The sequence below is a fragment of the Ostrinia furnacalis genome, unplaced genomic scaffold, assembly GCF_004193835.3.
Source record: "Ostrinia furnacalis isolate ACB-3 unplaced genomic scaffold, ASM419383v2 OfSCF3557, whole genome shotgun sequence".
NCBI classification, from domain to species: Eukaryota; Metazoa; Arthropoda; class Insecta; order Lepidoptera; family Crambidae; genus Ostrinia; species Ostrinia furnacalis.
The window spans coordinates 162,527-181,481 of record NW_021133796.1 but is presented as its reverse complement, the minus strand read 5'-3'; the positions used below and the strand labels follow the sequence as shown (position 1 = coordinate 181,481).

At 37.4% G+C, this 18,955-nt stretch overlaps 1 protein-coding gene across 1 annotated transcript in view; it reads right to left on the bottom strand.

The window, feature by feature from the left end:
• The window catches only part of Sox21b (SRY-box transcription factor sox21b), a 51,790-nt gene extending 33,239 nt beyond the window's left edge, over window positions 1–18,551 (bottom strand). The window contains exons 1-2 of the mRNA XM_028311870.1: window positions 18,298–18,551; window positions 8,415–8,665 (exon numbers count right to left, since the gene is read on the bottom strand). Coding sequence (XP_028167671.1) covers window positions 8,415–8,665; window positions 18,298–18,302 — 256 coding nt within the window. The 5' untranslated portion in view covers window positions 18,303–18,551. The remainder of the gene's footprint in view (window positions 1–8,414; window positions 8,666–18,297) is intronic.
• Window positions 18,552–18,955: the final 404 nt, after the last annotated feature.

Genomic DNA, 18,955 nt, shown 5'->3' with positions numbered 1-18,955 from the left:
CCGGCCCAGAGCATGTTTATTATTAGAGCAATATTTGAAAAAGTAAAAGAACTAACGATTTTAGCCTCCATACAATGTGACATCTCTTTTCATTATTTTCTTTCCATCATCAGGTGGCTGAGTTTCTACCGCCACTTTTTCTCAGCACTTTTCTCGAAGTGAAGTGATGGTAGAGCAGGGCAGGATTAGCTAATAAACAATCAGAATTTGTGGAAATGCATGCTTTGCATAAATTCTGAAATAGAAATTCACGGGTCTCAACACTCTCAACGCGACATTTTTTTTATATTTTCTCTATTTTTAGTTGAAATGGAACGCGAAAGTTTTAAAATCTTAAATTCTGAAATGTTGCATTTCCAGATGAAATTAATGTGAGAGACATAAGCATTAGGTTTTAACATTGTGATCCAGCAAGTATATTTTTAAATGTAGATAGATACTGCAATAATCAACAACATGAAAAGCAAATAATATCAGTCAAAGAATAGAGAACCATCTACTCGTACAGGCCAGCTGCTGCGGTTGCGGTTTTGAATACTGCAAGGGAAAAAACTACCTAGGGAATTCCTACCTACATAAAATTTGTTAATTTCTCATGTAAGTGACTGTTAACTTAAACGTATGTAGATATATCCATGATTCGGGCTTATTTACCTATTAAGAAGAATTAGTTTACCATTAATTATGTCACTTTCAGTTTTTATACTACACTTTGATTGAAGATTTTTTTTTGTCAAAAAATGCCGAATACCGCTTTCATTGTTTCCCATCACAAACTAAGAGTTTCGATTCCTGAAAAACCTCTCCATCTACCCCCCACTTGTTTTAATTAACATCACCATTAGCAATTGAACCGAGACACGTGTCGACAACAAAGTATTGCCACTCTACAGTAATTATTTCCTAGCCGCCGCGAGACAATGCTGGCAACACTAACAATGGCGTCCGGCTGCAGGCAAGTTGGGTATTTAATAATTGCAGTACATTTAAATAATGTAGAGCATATGACGGTTGTAAATAACTGTTAATAGTTTTTTAAGTGGTGTTATTGAGCTATTTTTGAAACTTCCTTTACATAAACTGGAAGCAGCTCCTTTGCTAGAGATTAATACCAATAAATACTTAATAGCACTTTAAAAATGTCTTCAATTCTTAACACATCTTCAAGTAATTGAATAAAATTAACTAATCTTAGATACTAAATGTGAGTCGGCTATTACCGTTTTCCTCGAATCTTTCATTCCTTAATCTTCTTTAGTTAAGTGAATTTAAGTAAAATCTTTTGCCGTGATGGTGACAGAAATAGCTCTTCTGAGAAATAACAAAATAAAGCTACAGATAACCGATTAGATTGTATTCCTAACATTAAAATCCCCTCAGAACTCGGTCTCTTAACCTCAATCAAGAGCGCTCACAAAGTACTCCTTTAACAGATGATTTGTCGTAGTTCCACTCCTTTGATACTCCAGATCCTCCGAATCCAGCGCAAAGCCGTGTACATTGTCGTCAACAATCGCGAAAACAAAACAAAAACAAAAAACAACGGAGCACGTTACATACACGCGTTAGGCACAATACTACGAGCGAACAAAGGAGTTTCCTCTCTGTGCGTCGTATTAAAGCGGGCATTGTACGTGAATCGGACGAAAATGCTCTTCATTACTTTGAAAGCTTGTGTGCCGAGCGACAATGGCGGAATGGGGTGGGTAGGGGGATTACAAAGACGCATAGCGAAGGAGCGCCCGCCACCCTTTCGCCCGGAAAATTGAAATGGTAAGAAACTTTATTTAGGTCACAATTTTATTAAGCGCTAATAGATTCAGTTTTTTGTTACTTCGATGGTCTTTTCGGGGAAGTTCTTGTGAGGTTTTTTGTTTGGTAACGGGTTTGAGAGATAACCACTTATTACTAAAAAGGCGTTTCGATCAGTACCTACCGAGGGCCTTAGAAAATACGAGCGTTAGTAGTTGGTAACCATCCCATTTTATTAGTCGCTGATTTTAATTTGTGCCGTCTTTCCTGGAAACTTCTGAATACGTGGTATTTTATGATTTAGATATTAATGTATTTTAACGAAAAGTAGGTGAAGGTACCTACCTACATAAGTTAATTAAAATTAATTGTAAACGACTTAGCTTACAATTTGTTAAAATTAACATCAAACTACCACGATATTGTATTTAAGGCCTAAAACTCTGTTACTCGTATGAAATGCGAAAAAATTGTTACTTTACGTTAAAAGAACAAATATTCTAAAATTATCCGTGCATAAAACACCTCGGTCCGCAAAAACGTCGACAAAAAGGCATTATAGCCCGGGAGGCCGACGAAAATATGACCGCACAAAAACCGTCTAGTAATTAAACAAGGGCACACAAGCGCCCCTAGCGGGACAAACGGGAAGCGACAAGAGACGACACAATAAGGAAACAACAGTATTTTTGTTACGTGCGGCGGGGAGCCTGCGACGGGACGATAAGCGGTACATAGGGTATATACAGCTCACTGTACATACGGTGGAACAGATCGTGGTTATATTGGAGTGGAAAATGTCAATACAGGAGCACATTACTCACATTTTCCTTTGAAACGTGCCACAATAGAGAGGAAATATTATTAAAAAGAGCAACAAGATCCTAGAAAAAATATTAATGCTCATCAACGTCGTGTTGATTTTGTTAATTATGTCTACTTTACTGCATAGCCTTCATCAATCATCGTATCTGTAAAGTTATTACAAAAAGCGTTTCAAGATGCATAATTAAATTGATAATTTTATTTTCCCGACATCATTAGAAGTTACTTAAAAAACCTTTGCGTCTTCATTGAAGATCATTAGAGCGCCTTAAGCCTTTACGACTCTAATCACGTTTGAATAAAAACTTTTGCAATGAGAAGTTCGATGACATTGTGTATTTGGGTCAAGACTACGATCTACGACTGGTTTGCAGCCAAATGCAATATCACATATCACATTGAACCCCTCATCACGACAAAAAACCATTATGTAACCGATACATCGGCAATAATAGCCCATTTGTAAGACCAGCTCCTGGTCTATTCGACAAAATAGTTAGTCATTCTATCAGAATTTACCGCACTATAGTCTACCTTAATAGATTCCTTACACACAATGCTCGGTTATTTTGTGGACTGTACAAGCTTTTCTTTGTCCGTGAAAAAATCCGACTTTTGTATAGCGACAGAAGAGTTCTTTATACGATTTGGTACGGTGTTACCATTGGGCATGCCTTCATGCTATGCCACGTTGGAGCCAATGGCGTTGTACATTGTATCTACGGTTCTCTAATTACTGCATCGGCCACAAAAAGCGGAGCGAGCGTTTGAAACAAAAAATGGACGAAAAAGCGGGCGAAAAAACCCTCGCTACATAAGGTGGAGCGAGGAAAATCGGGGTAAATTGGTGTTGGTTGGCATATGTTGTGGTAGATAAACTGTTGCGTGGCGGATTTGGTAAATAAATCGATAATTACCTACTTCGCGTTGGGTAATAAAAAATATAGACGCCATATTTAACGTTATGGGCATTATTGGAAATGGGAAACATGGTGTGGATGCGGAAGACGGTTGTAGTATTTGTAGTAGATGGCGAGCGTTAAACGACTTTGTTTTTCATAAAAATCTGCGTCAATATTAAATGGCAATCTCATGACTCGATTAAGATTTACGTTACGAATGCGAATTGCCTCCAGTGTTTTCAAAAATCGTTAAGTGCACTTTAAATCAGAGGTCTATGGCATTCATTAAGACTGACATCGGGATTGTGACCTCTGTCCGAAAGAAGCAAAAGAGCATTGAGAAACAATGATGGTTGAAATTACAGAAACAATCATGATAATGCTGTTTCAGTCTTTTTCACTTTCTATTCACAAGATTGCTATGTCTAAATAACGCGGTCCTTTATTTTTGATTACTTTTATTCAGGGTTCGAAAATATCCGATATTTATTATAAATATCAAAATATCGGATATTTATGATATATATCCGATATATATCAACTTTGATATATATCAATTTTGTATGAAAGCCATAGTATTATTTTATTGTATTATTCATGAATACTATTGCATATGTGTTACATAAACATGTTTTTATAGTTTTTAAACTTAAAATCAGACAAATAAAGCAAAAACATAAAATATTCTGTTAAATACGGCAAAATCAACTAAAAAAATAAAAATCTTATGTCAAAAAGTACAAATACAGTAACAAATTTTAAAAGTTGATATATATCATCAAAACCGGCTGGATATTTATCGGATATATATCCGATATATATCTTGATATATATCCCTTGATATACATATATCCTCGAACCCTGCTTTTATTTCTGAGATCGTCTACTATATTCGTTATTTTGACTTTGGTAGGTATTTATTCCTAGACTGCATCCCACTTAATATCAGGTGCGATTGTGGTCAAATACCTGCCTTGTATGCATAAAAAAATATCATCCACCAGAAAATTCAAAATTTTTTGAGCTCTTTTTTTAACATTTATGGTGAAGCTTCCAAACTGCAATCGAGCTTAATCGTCTCCCCAAGCCCAAGGTTCACACCTCCAACTTACAGCTGTGTTCCAGCAGGAACCTATTACAGAAGCACAATGGCTGGGCCGTTAATTAATATTAACTGCGTAGGCAACGAGCAACGCCCCTACAAAATTATTGATGCGCCAGACACTGAACACAAACAGGGGGTTTACAGGCGTGAAGGTTGGCGAGCATGTTAAAGAATATGCTTGTCTGACAGACTTTTGAATCTATATCTAAAAGGTCTAACTAAATAAATATCTTTCATATCTAAAAGGATAAATGAGTAATGAACTTTTGATCCCACTTATTTCAATTAAAATAAGGTGTGAAGCGGCATTTTTTGCCACTTTTTAACTATGGCTGTCTGTAGCAACCTCAGATCATAGAAATCTATGATCTGAGGTAGCAACACAGCCGCAAGCTGTAAATGTCACCTGTGATTCACTTCTTTAGCTGTAATGGTACTCGAAAGTTTACAATGTACTTATTTTAAATAGGTACTTCTTTAGATACTTCTGTTCTGTCTGTCAGTTCTGTCCTGTAAAAAGGTTTCTGTAGAGTATACCAACTGGACAATACTGGACATGTTTATCTCAGAAATAAAATTATTTATAGTCAAGCTTATGCTGAGGAAACGTAAACAGCAATATTTTCCTATGACATAGATGAAATATAGTGCCTTCATTAATGAAGTGCCAGATACCAAATAGAAAGTTAAAGATGTATAAAGGTCAAGAGTTGGAAGCACGTTCGCGTTGGAGATTATGCATCGGAAATTAACCTAACATGTAGTTTATCCATTAAACGTAAATTACGACGCATGTAGGCAAGCAAGACCGATTAAAAGAAAGTTTTGAAAGCCATTTTAGACACCAATTCCATGAACACGATTGAACATTACAGGAACGTAGATATCTAAGTATCAAGCAATGCTACTTTGTAAAAAAAAACATAATGTTGATGACGAGTTAAAATATATCACAAACCAACAAGTTCGTCGCAGTGCTCGTCGTTCCACATCCCCGTGTGTCCCCGCAGTCCGCAGTAAAAAGTTGCGTACGCACTATTGTGCATCGAATACCTTTGTTATGCGCATTGGCATTTGTCGAGCGACATTTCGATTGATTTCGAGAACAAAACGCGTTTTGTACTTCGATTTATTAACGGGCAACAAAGGTGCGACGCTCGCATCGACAGGTTGTGTACAGATGTGCATTGTTTTGTTCGCCATCCGTGAATGCTGTATTGCGGATTGTGTTTGTGCTGTAATGACTATAATCGGAGTGAATGAGCAGAATCGAACCGACTTGTTTTGACTCCAACTTATGTCACGGAAGAGTGGTTTGTGCTCAGCCGTGGCTAATGCTTCTATAGGAAGAACAGAACAGGTTATTTTTATTAAAGTTTCCTTTTTTATACTGTGACTAATTGTTGAAAAATTATGTGTACTGAAATACTATTCAGGATAATATGACAATAATTAATTGTACACTTGTCGTAATAAAAACTCTCACTAATAGTAATACTCGTACCTGCTCGCACGCAAAGTTCAAATATTGTTATTTATGGCCTATTCAAATAATTTCCATTACACCCTAAAGAATCCACACAAGAATAGAATTTATAGTTTTATTCATAATAATAAACTCAGGTCTGAAGTTTAAGCTCAGAACCTCGGACTCTACTTGACTTTTTCTTGCTTGATTCGGACTGCGGATCTCTAGGAGTAGTTACGTGGCTGTTTTTAACGCAAAAAAAAGTACAGCGCAACTGTACTGACTTTATGACATGTATTGGGAAATATGGAAATATTTTAATGACGTCATAAAGTACGTTAAAACTCATTCAGTTACAGATGCGCATGATTCACGCGCACTGCTAACTCTGTACAATGTCACAGTAAACACCCGCGAAAGCAAACAAAATAGAGACGGAAACATGTCCTGAAATGTTTTAACTACAGAAAAAAGCTTCTAAAAATCTCAAAGCGTTATTTAAGCACCACTGTCCAATCTACAGCAGCTTTTGGCAGCACTGTGTCTTCTTTTTGCGGGAGGTGGGGCTTCGTTTACGCACAGCCTTTGTCCAGTCGAAGCGCATGTATTATTCATGTCTATACCAGCTAGTTTGTTTGTCGGAGCAAATTATTTGCTTCGGGCTATTTGGTACGGATAATTCAATTGCAAGTGTTTTTTTCTATAGTATTTTTGTTTGGTGAGATTTGAAATGTAGTTGTATGTGCTGGAGACGCCAAGAATTATGTAGGCGTGTATTTGTGTAATTTGTTTAACATTTCACTGTGATTTTTTTATTAAAACACTTTACATACTTTCTTTTAAGGCTCTCTTATTAAATATCGCTGAACTTAGTAAATGAGTTTTTGTCTATTTTTTTTTAATGATACGCGGAACTTAATATCATAAGTTGACTACAGTACAGACCTAATATATGTAATTCAAATTTTGTTATAAGGTTGTTATAACAAGGGCTTTCAATATCGACATTTTAACAAGGGTCTACCCGAACGAGCACACGTTTCCAGAGCTACAACCGCCATGCTGGCAACTTAAAAAAAAAGAAAAATAGAAAATGGCGTTTCCTCCCGCGTCACCGTCAGAATGGCGGGCGCGGCGTTTTTATTTTTCCATGCTCTTCCGCCGTGTCTGGTCGTTTCTGGATATTTTTAAACTTCGAATCCGTTGATTAATTCGGTGGCGGGAGCCCGCTGTGTCGCACCCGTCGCTTGATTGCGTCCAGTTTTTTTGTGCCCACATTAAATTTAGCAGCTTTAAAAAAGGAATTAAGTGGTCAAAGACGGTGTGGTTATTCGGCGATGACACAAAACGCTGTTTTAGGATTCGGTTGTTTTGTCCGAAATGAGATTGGTATCGTAAACATGCTGGAACAAAAAGTGTGTTGCTGTGATTTGAACCCTTATTAGTAGCTTTAAAATACGAGGATCGGATTACTGCAAACATTTCTTTGATACAAAGATAATAACGATGCTTCGCCTTTTCGAAATATCAAACTGCCTCGTCCAATAAAATAAGGAACAATCCGGTATCATAAGATAACTTCGCCGGGGTATTAATTAATTGAATTGATTAACCCAATGAAGATCAAGATCTACTCAGCCGGGTGAATGATCAATTTGCAATCAAAATGAGCCATAGACAACGCCGAAGTCATTTTGCATTACAATAACGGTGTAGAGGTAATCCTGAATACTCTGGATGGGAATAGGAGCACATTGTAGTGCTCGATTACATATTAATAAGTATGTACAGGTACCATTGTTCTTATTTGGACACCTATTACCTATTATGATGAAGATTAATTACTCTCGACTCGAGTAGGTACCTACTCTACATAGAAAACACCATAAAATAATATTAAAATAAATCTGTGGTAATAAAGACTATCAAAGTGTGATACTGTCTGGGAAAATCCATAATGTATTTTACGTATCATTCAGTCAGAGTATAAAAAATCGCACTGTATCGACCATACATAGAAATGTATAATAAATCTAATACACTCGAAAATACTTAGATTAAAGTCTGTGTTCTAAGTTCTAAGTCCGCCTAACTAGCTACCACCATCTTACTTAAGTCTGTCGCCATAAAAATATTGTTAACAACAGTTACAGGTAATATAGAAAAACTGACTATCTTACCTCTAACTGCCAGAACACAACTTTTCGGCATTTAAATGTAAGATAGCTAGCTAGTTTTCCTGTGGTTGTGGATTTTGGGTGAAGCTCGCTTCCACCTTCGGCCTGACTATCACTTTCCATGAAGTTAGAAGAGATACAGTACAGGTCAAGAGCTTCCTCGTTGTGGATACAAAAAAACTTACCTAATCTCTTCGAGATCTCCGAATTGTGCATCTTTGGGTTGTCCTGGGCAATCTTCCTCCTCTGCAGCCGGGACCAGACCATGAACGCGTTCATGGGCCGCTTGATGTGCTCCTCCTGGACCTTCTTCTGCTGCTGCCCGTTCATGGCTATGGAGCCCATGGAGCCGATGGCCCCCATGGCCGACATGCCCATGGGGAAGTGGCCCATCGTGCTCCCGAAGCTCGGCCGGTCGCACATCGCACCAGCGGCACTGGGGATCAAAGGGATTTAGGTTAGAATTTGTTATGTGTGTAAGCATGGAGCCTGTTTGAGTTGTAAGGCAGTAATAGAAAGAAAGTAAAGATAAAATAAATCAAGCTGACGAGATGAAATGGCTCTTAGATAGTGACATCAAAAACCTAGAATTTTTTTTACGATTTTCAATGTGCGTGCGATGCGATGAGCCTGCGTGCGCGATGGCGATGGCGACCCTACTGATTTCTAGTGATCGCCGTTGGATAAATTTATCAACTATTACAATAATAAAAGCCGCTTTTTCCTTAGTGTCAACCTCTATGAGTCACTACAAGAGACTGACATCTATAGATCAATCGGACCGGCACAGTGACATAAGCTAAGCTGCTTTCTGCCCACTCTCAGCATGAAGAAGAATCATCTTTTTTTTTTCAGTCAGTCCTGTTAATTCCAGATTGCCAGAAGCCCTGTGATTTCAAGTCTATCTAATCACTTTTCATTCGACTCGATCAAAAACAATAGAACTTGATGTTTGATATTCGAGATTCGCCCACGATTTTCCGTGGAAAAATTCAAAAGCAAGTCCCCATAGATTTTAATAACCACCCCACCGGCATTGTGTAGCGGATTATAAGGGCCGCCATCACGTGTAAGTTTTAATATGAGCGACAATTATACTGCTCAGAGCAGCGGAAGATATTAATATTAGGCAGATGGGGTGTTGGCAAATTGGCTGGTAGCTACACTTTTTTGAGCTTTCTGTACGCTTTAACATGGGGATATATTTCGCTACACTTACATATTTCTGTGATATTTTTTACAAATATACAAGCATCTGAATCTTCAAGAACCTTTGAAAGACTCATGGACCACCATGACAAATGCGTTAGTGGTTCAAGTCTGACATATGACCTCAGTTTAGTATTAGTATAAACTTTGAAAAGAAGGAATGAGCACCTGAACTACTGAGACATTCAGTGGAATAAACCTTAAAATCAGATCTCACGATCTGGTAAAGGTCGCGGGAAGAGCCTGGATGCTGGCAGCGCAGGACCGTTCATTATGGAAAACATTGGGGGAGGCCTTTGTCCAGCAGTGGACGTCATTTGGCTCAAACGAACGAACGAACGAAACCTTAAAAACTCTGACCACACCAATAACACATAACATAAAGAAGTATTCTTGTAATCATTATTAGACATTTCTCGACAAATTGATACATCCTTATATCTTTAGGTATTAAGATTACAACATAACAAACCAAAATCCTGCAACCATTCTGCGTCGAGAACAATATTGCCCTTTCCCCTTGACTTTAAATTCCAATCTCCGAAACCGCGTTATTATTTAAGGCTGTGACAGACGCGATTTTAATTAACTAATTGGGAGCTCCGAGTGTGAAGTATTACGACAGATAATGCGCAAGCCCTTCCCTCAGGGCTGGGGAAGGGCGCAGCCAAGTTGTATTGGTAGGTTGAAACGTAAGGTTTGGATTGGGAGATAATTTTAATGTGTAAAACATATTTGGATGGTGTGGAGTATGTGGTTATTTACACTACTTTTACTTTACAACTATTAGTAGTTGAGATGACATTGCTCACCACCTTTAAAAACCCACAAAAACTTTAATATACAAGTATCTCTACTCTACGATGAGAAAAATATGTATTTTTTTCTGAAAATAGTGACCGAGTTTCTGGTGTCACTGCTACACATTCGAAAGTTATGTTGAGACCTACAGGTCTCTTACAAGATTGAATCTTACAAGATTGCTCATTTTAATTGACTTAACTAAATAAAACATTTTTCTTTCTTTCTTTATAAAAGTCAACTAAAGAAACAAATCTGTAAGAATTTCTTTAGATTAGCCAAATTAAACTACATCTTTGCAACAAATGATTTCCTTTCTAAAATCTACGACACTGTCTCCTGCGCCGGCGCCGGTCCAGTAATATTATTTGAATGTCTGTTGACACAGAACTACTGGTTCGTCATTTGAACAGTAGCTCGGTGGCTCCTGTACAAACATTGACATAACTAGTTGACATACAAAACAGGATGGAAGGTTTTTAAAATCTTGAAGAAGTAATTTTACGGAATACAAGAAAGAAGAGTCACACCAAAACAAGTAACCCTGTTACTTTTTGGGGAATAAATTCCCATCCATGACTTCCCTCCATTGCAAAACGGATGACAGGTGACAAACGAAAGGCTTAGAACCTTTAAGAAAAAATATGCACCACGGACAATAAATTAATTACATCAACAATAATTTTTCACAAAATCGCTTAAAAGAACGGAATATTTTCCTTATAATATTAGAAGACTAGTTCCTGAATAAGTTGTTTTTGTATTCAAATTTTACCCTGGTGCAAGTCTGTACTAGTTATCTTCACGATTCATCAAAGGTACGGACGGCCCCAAGGTCTCTCTCTATTTTAAGCATGACCCGTGAGTTGCCCCTTCTTCTCGTTTTGTAGGTTTTGGTTTTACAAAAACTTATCAGATATCGTTGAATGCACTTACGCCCTTATTACAAACGATGCATGCTTAAGTGAATCAGCAAATCGAACGCACAGCGTTGAATGGAGCTCTGTGATTAATTCGTGCGTCACCCTTTGCGTCCACGCGCACTGGGAGACCTCATAGTAATGTTTGTGAATACGGGCGTGAGTTGTAATATCTAGGTGCAGTACAACAAAGACATAGGCATCGTACATAGCGAAATGTAAGTAAATAACAACTCAACTAGGTGCTTACTAATTAAAAAACCCTCCCAAAATTACCAAGCCTCAGCCCACAATCAGCGACTGTCATGAACTCCGTAAAAGGTCGACTCATTAGACCCTACAAAGCCCTACAAGGGCTAAAGGCACATTCTCGGAAGGCGTTTACACGCCAAACAAGCTACTGTAGTATTTGGCCCTTAGAGGAGCCGCAAGCAGCGCCACTCTTTGCTGAGGCAATTAGATGATGAATGAGAATCCGCTAACAATCTGCTGAAAATACTTTTGGTTATCTTCGACGAAAGCTGCGTGATAATGTCAAGTGACAAAAACTGACCAAAAGTATTACTGGCGTGTAGGTTAGGTACGTACAGTTTAGACAAAAAAAAATATTAAAACGCGTTTTTTACTATGTTGCTAGACAAATTGGTTTCAGTCAGATCAACAAAATATAAAAGATTTTTATAAAGAGTAAAATTTTCATGGAGTGATGTGAAGTGAAACACAGTGCACCTGCACTTCTAAACTTTGTATAATAAATAGATGACATAAAGCCATAATTATGAGGCATCATCTTCTGGGGACTGATTGATTGGTCAGTCAGTACAGTGTTACTGCGATGCAAATATGAAGGAGGATAATAAAAACACTGCTGATTCATTCCTGAGCACCTTATTCAGTTTAGGATACTTGTCCCAAATACATAGGTAGGTATAGGTTGTAAATCTGCTGGTAGTAAACATTGACTAAAGTTCCCCAACACCTAAAAAGGTGAAACAAAACTAAAACACCAGCTTCTTGGAACAAATTCCAACCAAAGCGCCGACGCAAACATCGGTGCTCTTTGCCCAACCATATAAATGACTTTTGAATTATTAAGAAACATTTGGTCTATAAACTAAGTATTTTTCCTCAATTTGGCATAAGTAAATCTTCGAGGATTTTTGTAAAGAACGAAAAATCTAAGTTTTAACATTTCAATCAGAATCTCCTGGTTCTTAAAAATTATGTTCTCCGACGCCTTAAAAGGTAAAACAAAACTAAAGCAGCAGTTTCTTGGAACAAATTCCTCAACACGCTACTGCAATACTGTAAGCGGCGCCGACGCAAAAATTGGTGATCTTTGCCCAACCATTTAAATGACTTAGAAACATTTAGCCTATAGGCTGAGTATTTTGCCTCAATTTGGCATAAGTAAATCTTCGAGGATTTTTCTAAGGAACGATTGGCACATTCTTCGAGATTTTTTGCTAACAAACGAAAAAATCTACGTTTTAACATTTCAATCAGAACTCCTGGTTCTTAACAATTACTATGTTCTCCGACTCCTTTAAAGGTAAAACAAAACTAAAGCAGCAGCTTCTTGGAACAAATTCCTCAACACGCTAACTGTAAGCGCCGACGCAAACATTGGTGCTCTTTGCCCAACCATTTTAATGACTTTTGTATTATTAAAAAACATTGAGCCTATTAATGTAGGCTGAGTATTTTGCCTCAATTTGGCATATTCTTCGAGATTTTTTTCTAACAAACGAAAAATCTAAGTTTTGACATTTCAATCAGAACTCCTGGTTCTTAACAATTACTATGTTCTCTGATGCCTTAAAAGGTAAAACAAAACTAAAGCAGCAGCTTCTTGGAACAAGTTCCTCAACACGCTACTGTAAGCGCCGACGCAAACATCGGTGCTCTTTGTCCAACCATTGAAATGACTTTTGTATTATTAAGAAGAAACATTGAGCCTATAGGGTGAGTATTTCATATTCTTTGAGGATTTTTCTAAGAAACGACAAAATCTAAGTTTTAACATTTCAATCAGAATCTGCTTGTTTTCAACAATACCCAAAAAGGTAAAACAAAACTAAAGCAGCAGCTTCTTGGAACAAATTCCTCAACACGCTACTGTAGAGCGCCGACGCAAACATCGGTGCTCTTTGCCCAGCCATTTTAATGACTTTTGTATTATTAAAAAACAATGAGCCTATTAATGTAGGCTGAGTATTTCGCCTCAATTTGGCACATTCTTCGAGGACTTTCTAAGGAACGAAAAATCTAAGTTTTAACATTTCAATCAGAACTCCTGGTTCTTAACAATTACTATGTTCTCCGACGCCTTAAAAGGTAAAACCAAACTAAAGCAGCAGCTTCTTGGAACAAATTCCTCAACACGCTACTGTAAGCGCCGACGCAAACATCGGTGATCTTTGCCCAACCATTTAAATGACTTTTAAATCATTAAGAAACATTTAGCCTATAGGCTGAGTGTTTTGCCTCAATTTGGCACATTCTTCGAGGATTTTCTAAGGAACGAAAAATCTAAGTTTTGACATTTCAATCAGAACTCCTGGTGCTTAACATTTACTATGTTCTCTGATGCCTTAAAAGGTAAAACAAAACTACAGCAGCTTCTTGGAACAAATTCCTCAACACGCTACTGTAGAGCGCCGACGCAAACATTGGTGCTCTTTGCCCAACCATTTAGCGGTGGGACGTAGAACACTCGTATATCGGCCGCAGCCAATCAGAGTACCCCAAGCACGAAAATCTCTCGATATCGTATAGTAATAAGAGCTTTAATAGTCATAATGAGAACGGATTGTTAGCTGTCACAAGAGAAAATAATTGTTTTAATTTTCAGAAATACACAAAAAAAATGTTTTGACAAAAGCTTATCGCTCTTTTTTTTCAGTATACGCAAATTGATAAAAATACTGTCTCTTTTCTTGTGACAGCAAACAATCCGTTGTAATGACCGTTACAGCTCTACTATTACCTACGAGACTTTTTCGTGCTTGGGGCATTGTTCTGATCACACATTGTCGTTTCTGTTTGTTTTCTTATTATGATGTCGGAATTGGCATTTGAACTCGGAGGAGCATCTTGGAAAACACATTGGATTTGACAGAAGTGACAATTGGATGTGTCAGAAGGTGTGATTTATAATAATTGCATGGCTATTGTTGCGAATTGTCATAGGTTTTGTAACTTAACTGGTTAAGGAGATGAGTGTAATGCAAACAATAAGGCTATGTTGCACCATCTTACAGCCCATCCATCTTGCTTTAACAACTGTCTAAAATCTGCCAAATTCCATACAAAACGCACCGGTTGTCGTTATAGGTAGTTACCGTTAAAGTTAGGTAGTGCAACTCAGCCTTAGTAAACAAATATCGTCCTTTTAAGCTGCATGGATTATTTCCCACTTTCATACAAGCCCGTAAACAAGAAAAAAATATATACTAACAACTTATTTCTTTGTAGTTATACTAGAACTCCTTCGAACTAGAATAGCCGCTCAAAAAAACTTCAAATAAGGGCTATTTTACGATCAGCAAAAATAAGTCCGCTACTGCCTTCTTGCTATCTATTGTAACATCCATCTTACAATATCCTTTGCAGATTCCAATTGGAATTTTCGTTGAAGTTGGTTGTAGCATATTTGGGAATGAATGGCTTATGATGAAGTTCGGGGCGGGGGAAGGGCTAAATAAATACTCAACTAATGACGTGATCTTCTAAAAGAACTATAACTTTATGTCTTTGCCAATTCAAACAAGAAAAAAAAACATGAAGTCGCTCAAAACCCAACCGTCTTTTGTCTAACTGTGAAAACAAGTGAAACCGCTCGCTGCTAAATGCCTGCGCAAACGCATCATGATCGATTGTTTGCGGCGGCGAGAACAGAGGCCGGGCTTGTTAGCGGGTTCTGTACATCATCATTGGTTTGCTTTTTACCGTTCAAAGTAAAGGTACAGTCGATAGCATATTAGACTATACATTTTGTCGCAAAACTGCACCTAATGTAGGCTACGTAAGAAGGCGCAGTGTCAAGCTTGATGCGCTGTTGTTTTTTATTAGTACGATACCTATTCGTTTCATAAAGGTGCGCAAGGTCCGCATATGATTCTAAAAACAGTTTGTTCATTTCGTTTCAGCCAAATGATCAACGAACTGCTGGACAAAGGCCTTCCCCACAGTCCTGTGCTGCCCGCATCCAGGTTCTTCCCGCGACCGTTACCAGATCATCGGTGTACCTAGTGCGTGGCCTGTTCTAAAGACAGTGTCTAGTTACCTACATGAAAAGAGAAACTAGTGACTATGTTGAGCAACATCACATTCATTTGTTTTCACTGTTGTAATATCATGGAATCAGGATTAGTTTTCCCACTGAAGCGGCGCTTACTCTGATGTAGGCGAATTGTCTATTAATAACTGGATCATCTAGTTTCAACCTCTAACTAAGGTATTAATAAATTTGACTCATATCAAGGATATCATGTATTGACTGCCTATGGTAAAGTTTCTTTGGACCAAAAAAACTATCTTAGCCAGGAAAACAATAGTTCTGGTTCTGAAGATTCCTTTCCCTATTCTATTTTCTTACACGCCTTTTCTGTACTTGTTCTAAAACGTCCGCTTGTCCTAAAACTTTTAAAGTTCTTAATGTCACTTTAAACAACGCTACTATGCTGTAATTTCACAAAATGACTTCTTGTCAAACATCATTATGCTATAAATGGCAAACGCACGCAATAAAACAAATAAGCGTCTTATGTCTTCTAACAATAGGTTAACTTCGCACGTGAGTTTAGTGGGCCGTTATTGCACCAAATCTCCTGTGTTTAAGGTCAATAACTCTTAGAATTAAACCGAAATGGCCGCTGGAAGTCGGCTCATATCAAAGGGTAACACTAACGACTATTGTAAACGTGTAAAAAATATAAAAGGTCTTTTACAAGGGGCATTATAAAGATGCAGCGATTGTGCCTTCATTAGGCCATCTGTAAAATACCTAATTGGTTTCTGAGCGTGTTTTGTTCGCGCGTTCGATTTTTGATTTTCTTTTAGTTACCTATCTTCTTTTGTTTTAGTCAGACGAGAGCTAATCTTTATTTAATTAATTAGGTAGGTAGGTATTTACCTGTATTAAAACCTATTTTGTAACGTAGGTACTTTAATAAACCATTATACCTAAATGTTAGGATAAGATTTAGCAACAAATAACTACGCACTTATATTAGGAGAAAAATGACAATAAAAATTTTCTGTTAGGCGTAGCGTAGTAATGTAAATAATTCAAATTCCTATAAGAAAAGTAGGTATAAAATGTCCAATGTAGGGTAATTGCGCCGGTTTTCCGTCCAGCTCCTGTTTTCGTCCATTTGACCGACTTGCCACAAACAAATACGGAAAATTAGAATACAAACCTAACTTTCCGTGCAAGTTTGGACTTGTTACAATCTATAATATCTAAGTAACAGTTCTGCCTGCATGAAAATGTAATTTGACAAGTAATAACTCCAAAAAAATCTACGGAAGTTGCTGCTGCACACAGGTGAATGGAAAACGCCGTCTAGTCAGAAAAAAAACGTGCCGGTAGGGAACTTTCATGGTATGTTTAATTACTGTTTTAGCTACATTACGTTATGTTTTTGGCACGTATGTCTAATTATTAGCATAATAAATACTATTTTAAGGGTTTATTAAAGTTTTTGTATAGAAATCTTAGATAATTAAGTGGACTAATACTAGCATAACAATTTTGCAAGAATTTGGTTTTCGTCCACGTGGACGGAAACCCTGACACCTAGTTAATATTTTTAATAATCATTTTACTTCAATGGACCTACAAAATACAATGTTTTTTCTTCCAATATGATCTTTATTGCTATCACATTAAACATTTTAGTTTACGTCCACTTTTCAACAGTGATAAACCCATAAAAACCGTTAAAAAGATGTGGACGAAAACAAAAAACAGCTTTAAACGTTGTTGTGTTTTCGTCCATGACGTCATGAGCAAGCACTGGGGTGGACGAAAACCAAAATTAGCTATTCCTGTAGATTAGTTTTCGTCCATTTGTCCTTCGACCTATTGAAATATTTTCCTAAATTTAGCTAAGAAACTTATTTAAATCTTTTTGATATCATTTGAAAGCTAATAAAATTACCTTTCAAATGATATACCACAATCCATAGTTACTGTGTTGTAGAATTGGTTTTAAGTTAATAATTCAACTGCATCCTTTTTTCTACACAGTGGTCGAAAACTAGCGTACACTAGGACGAAAACTGATTTTTTTGGACGAAAACTAGTGAAATCGCCTCTTTTGCATAAAATATTTTTTATAAAAAAACCCGTGGTATTTACTTATTGTCATATAATATTAACGTAAAGTAGACTATATAAGGACTAAAATGACATATGATACATATGAGTAAGGGTATTTTAAGATATTCATTTCGCATCACAAAGTTGGCAACTCCGATAATTGGACGAAAACTAGCGCACTTACCCTACCTACCTACCTACCTAATAGATTTATTTTAAGGTGCCGACGGTATTATTTTTTATTTTGATAAAGCTAATGTGAAAATTTAAGGAAATATAGAAAAGAATCAACAAATCCTACAATAAAGTTAAGTAGTTGGGTAATAGTATGGTAACTCTTTTCTAAACTTTTTTTTAACATTAACAAAATCTTATAAGATTTTTTCTGTAAAGAATGAGCAGTTTCTTATTAAGCAGGTAAGTATCGATTCTATTTTTAAATAAAAAGATAAGTTGGGTAATTTATTAATTAGTTAAGAAAGTAGGTATCAAGCGATGGTTAGTGATAAAACATGCTACATTCAGTTAAAAATTAATGATTATAGCTAATTTCTAGGTAAAATCAGAACCTTAAAGGCAGCAAAGCATCATTTTCAACGTAGGTACATGAGCTTTTTATTATGTAAATACCCATATCAATGCCCTTGAATGCCTAATTTCCCGCTCCCAAGTTTATTACAATCAGGAAACTTAGCAAACTCAAATCGATCACCAAGTTCATCGACACCGTGAAGTTTGACACACACAAAACACAAAGCCAGCTTTCCTTCCCCCTTCAGAAAGTTATTTAACTTTGTTTATGTTAGGTACCTCATGAAGTGCCCGCTGGCACGTTGGTGTAAGTCCAGCTCCAGCTTGAAGCCGTTCACACTTGCGGTAAAAACTCAGTCCTCTGAACACTGCACGAAAAACAAAACACTGTCTTACACGGAAATTACAACTGTATTTATTAATTGTTCAACTGTTTCACGATCGATTAGCGTTGTCGATACGATAATAATCGCGAATTCGTAGCGGCACCGCGCGTCCACCGCTCGCTCTGCACAATGGCGACAATCGACAATCGTGCGGCGCGACGCGACTGCGGTGACGACGCTGCCGACAAATCGAGTGATAAGCTCGCGCGCCTCCGCCAATCACAGGGCCCCAATACGCCCACGAAAACGCGCCGAGCGCCGCCATTGGCCAAGCAGTTGCCATTGCCTTACGGATGTTATTATGCAGAACGAGACCAACTGTTCGAAATTCGAAATAAGAATTTAAACGTTTACCAGCAGGCGTACAATGCAAATTGGTTGCGCGCGTTGTGTCGCGTGGTCTCTTTCTGTTGTGGATGGCGTTGTTTTAGTCTTATTTTGTTATGATGGCTCGCGGAATGAAATAAGAATGCAATCGTATGGCTGCGCAAGATATTTGGTGTGATGCCCAATTTTTTACTTTGGATATTCAATGAGCCACTAAATATAAT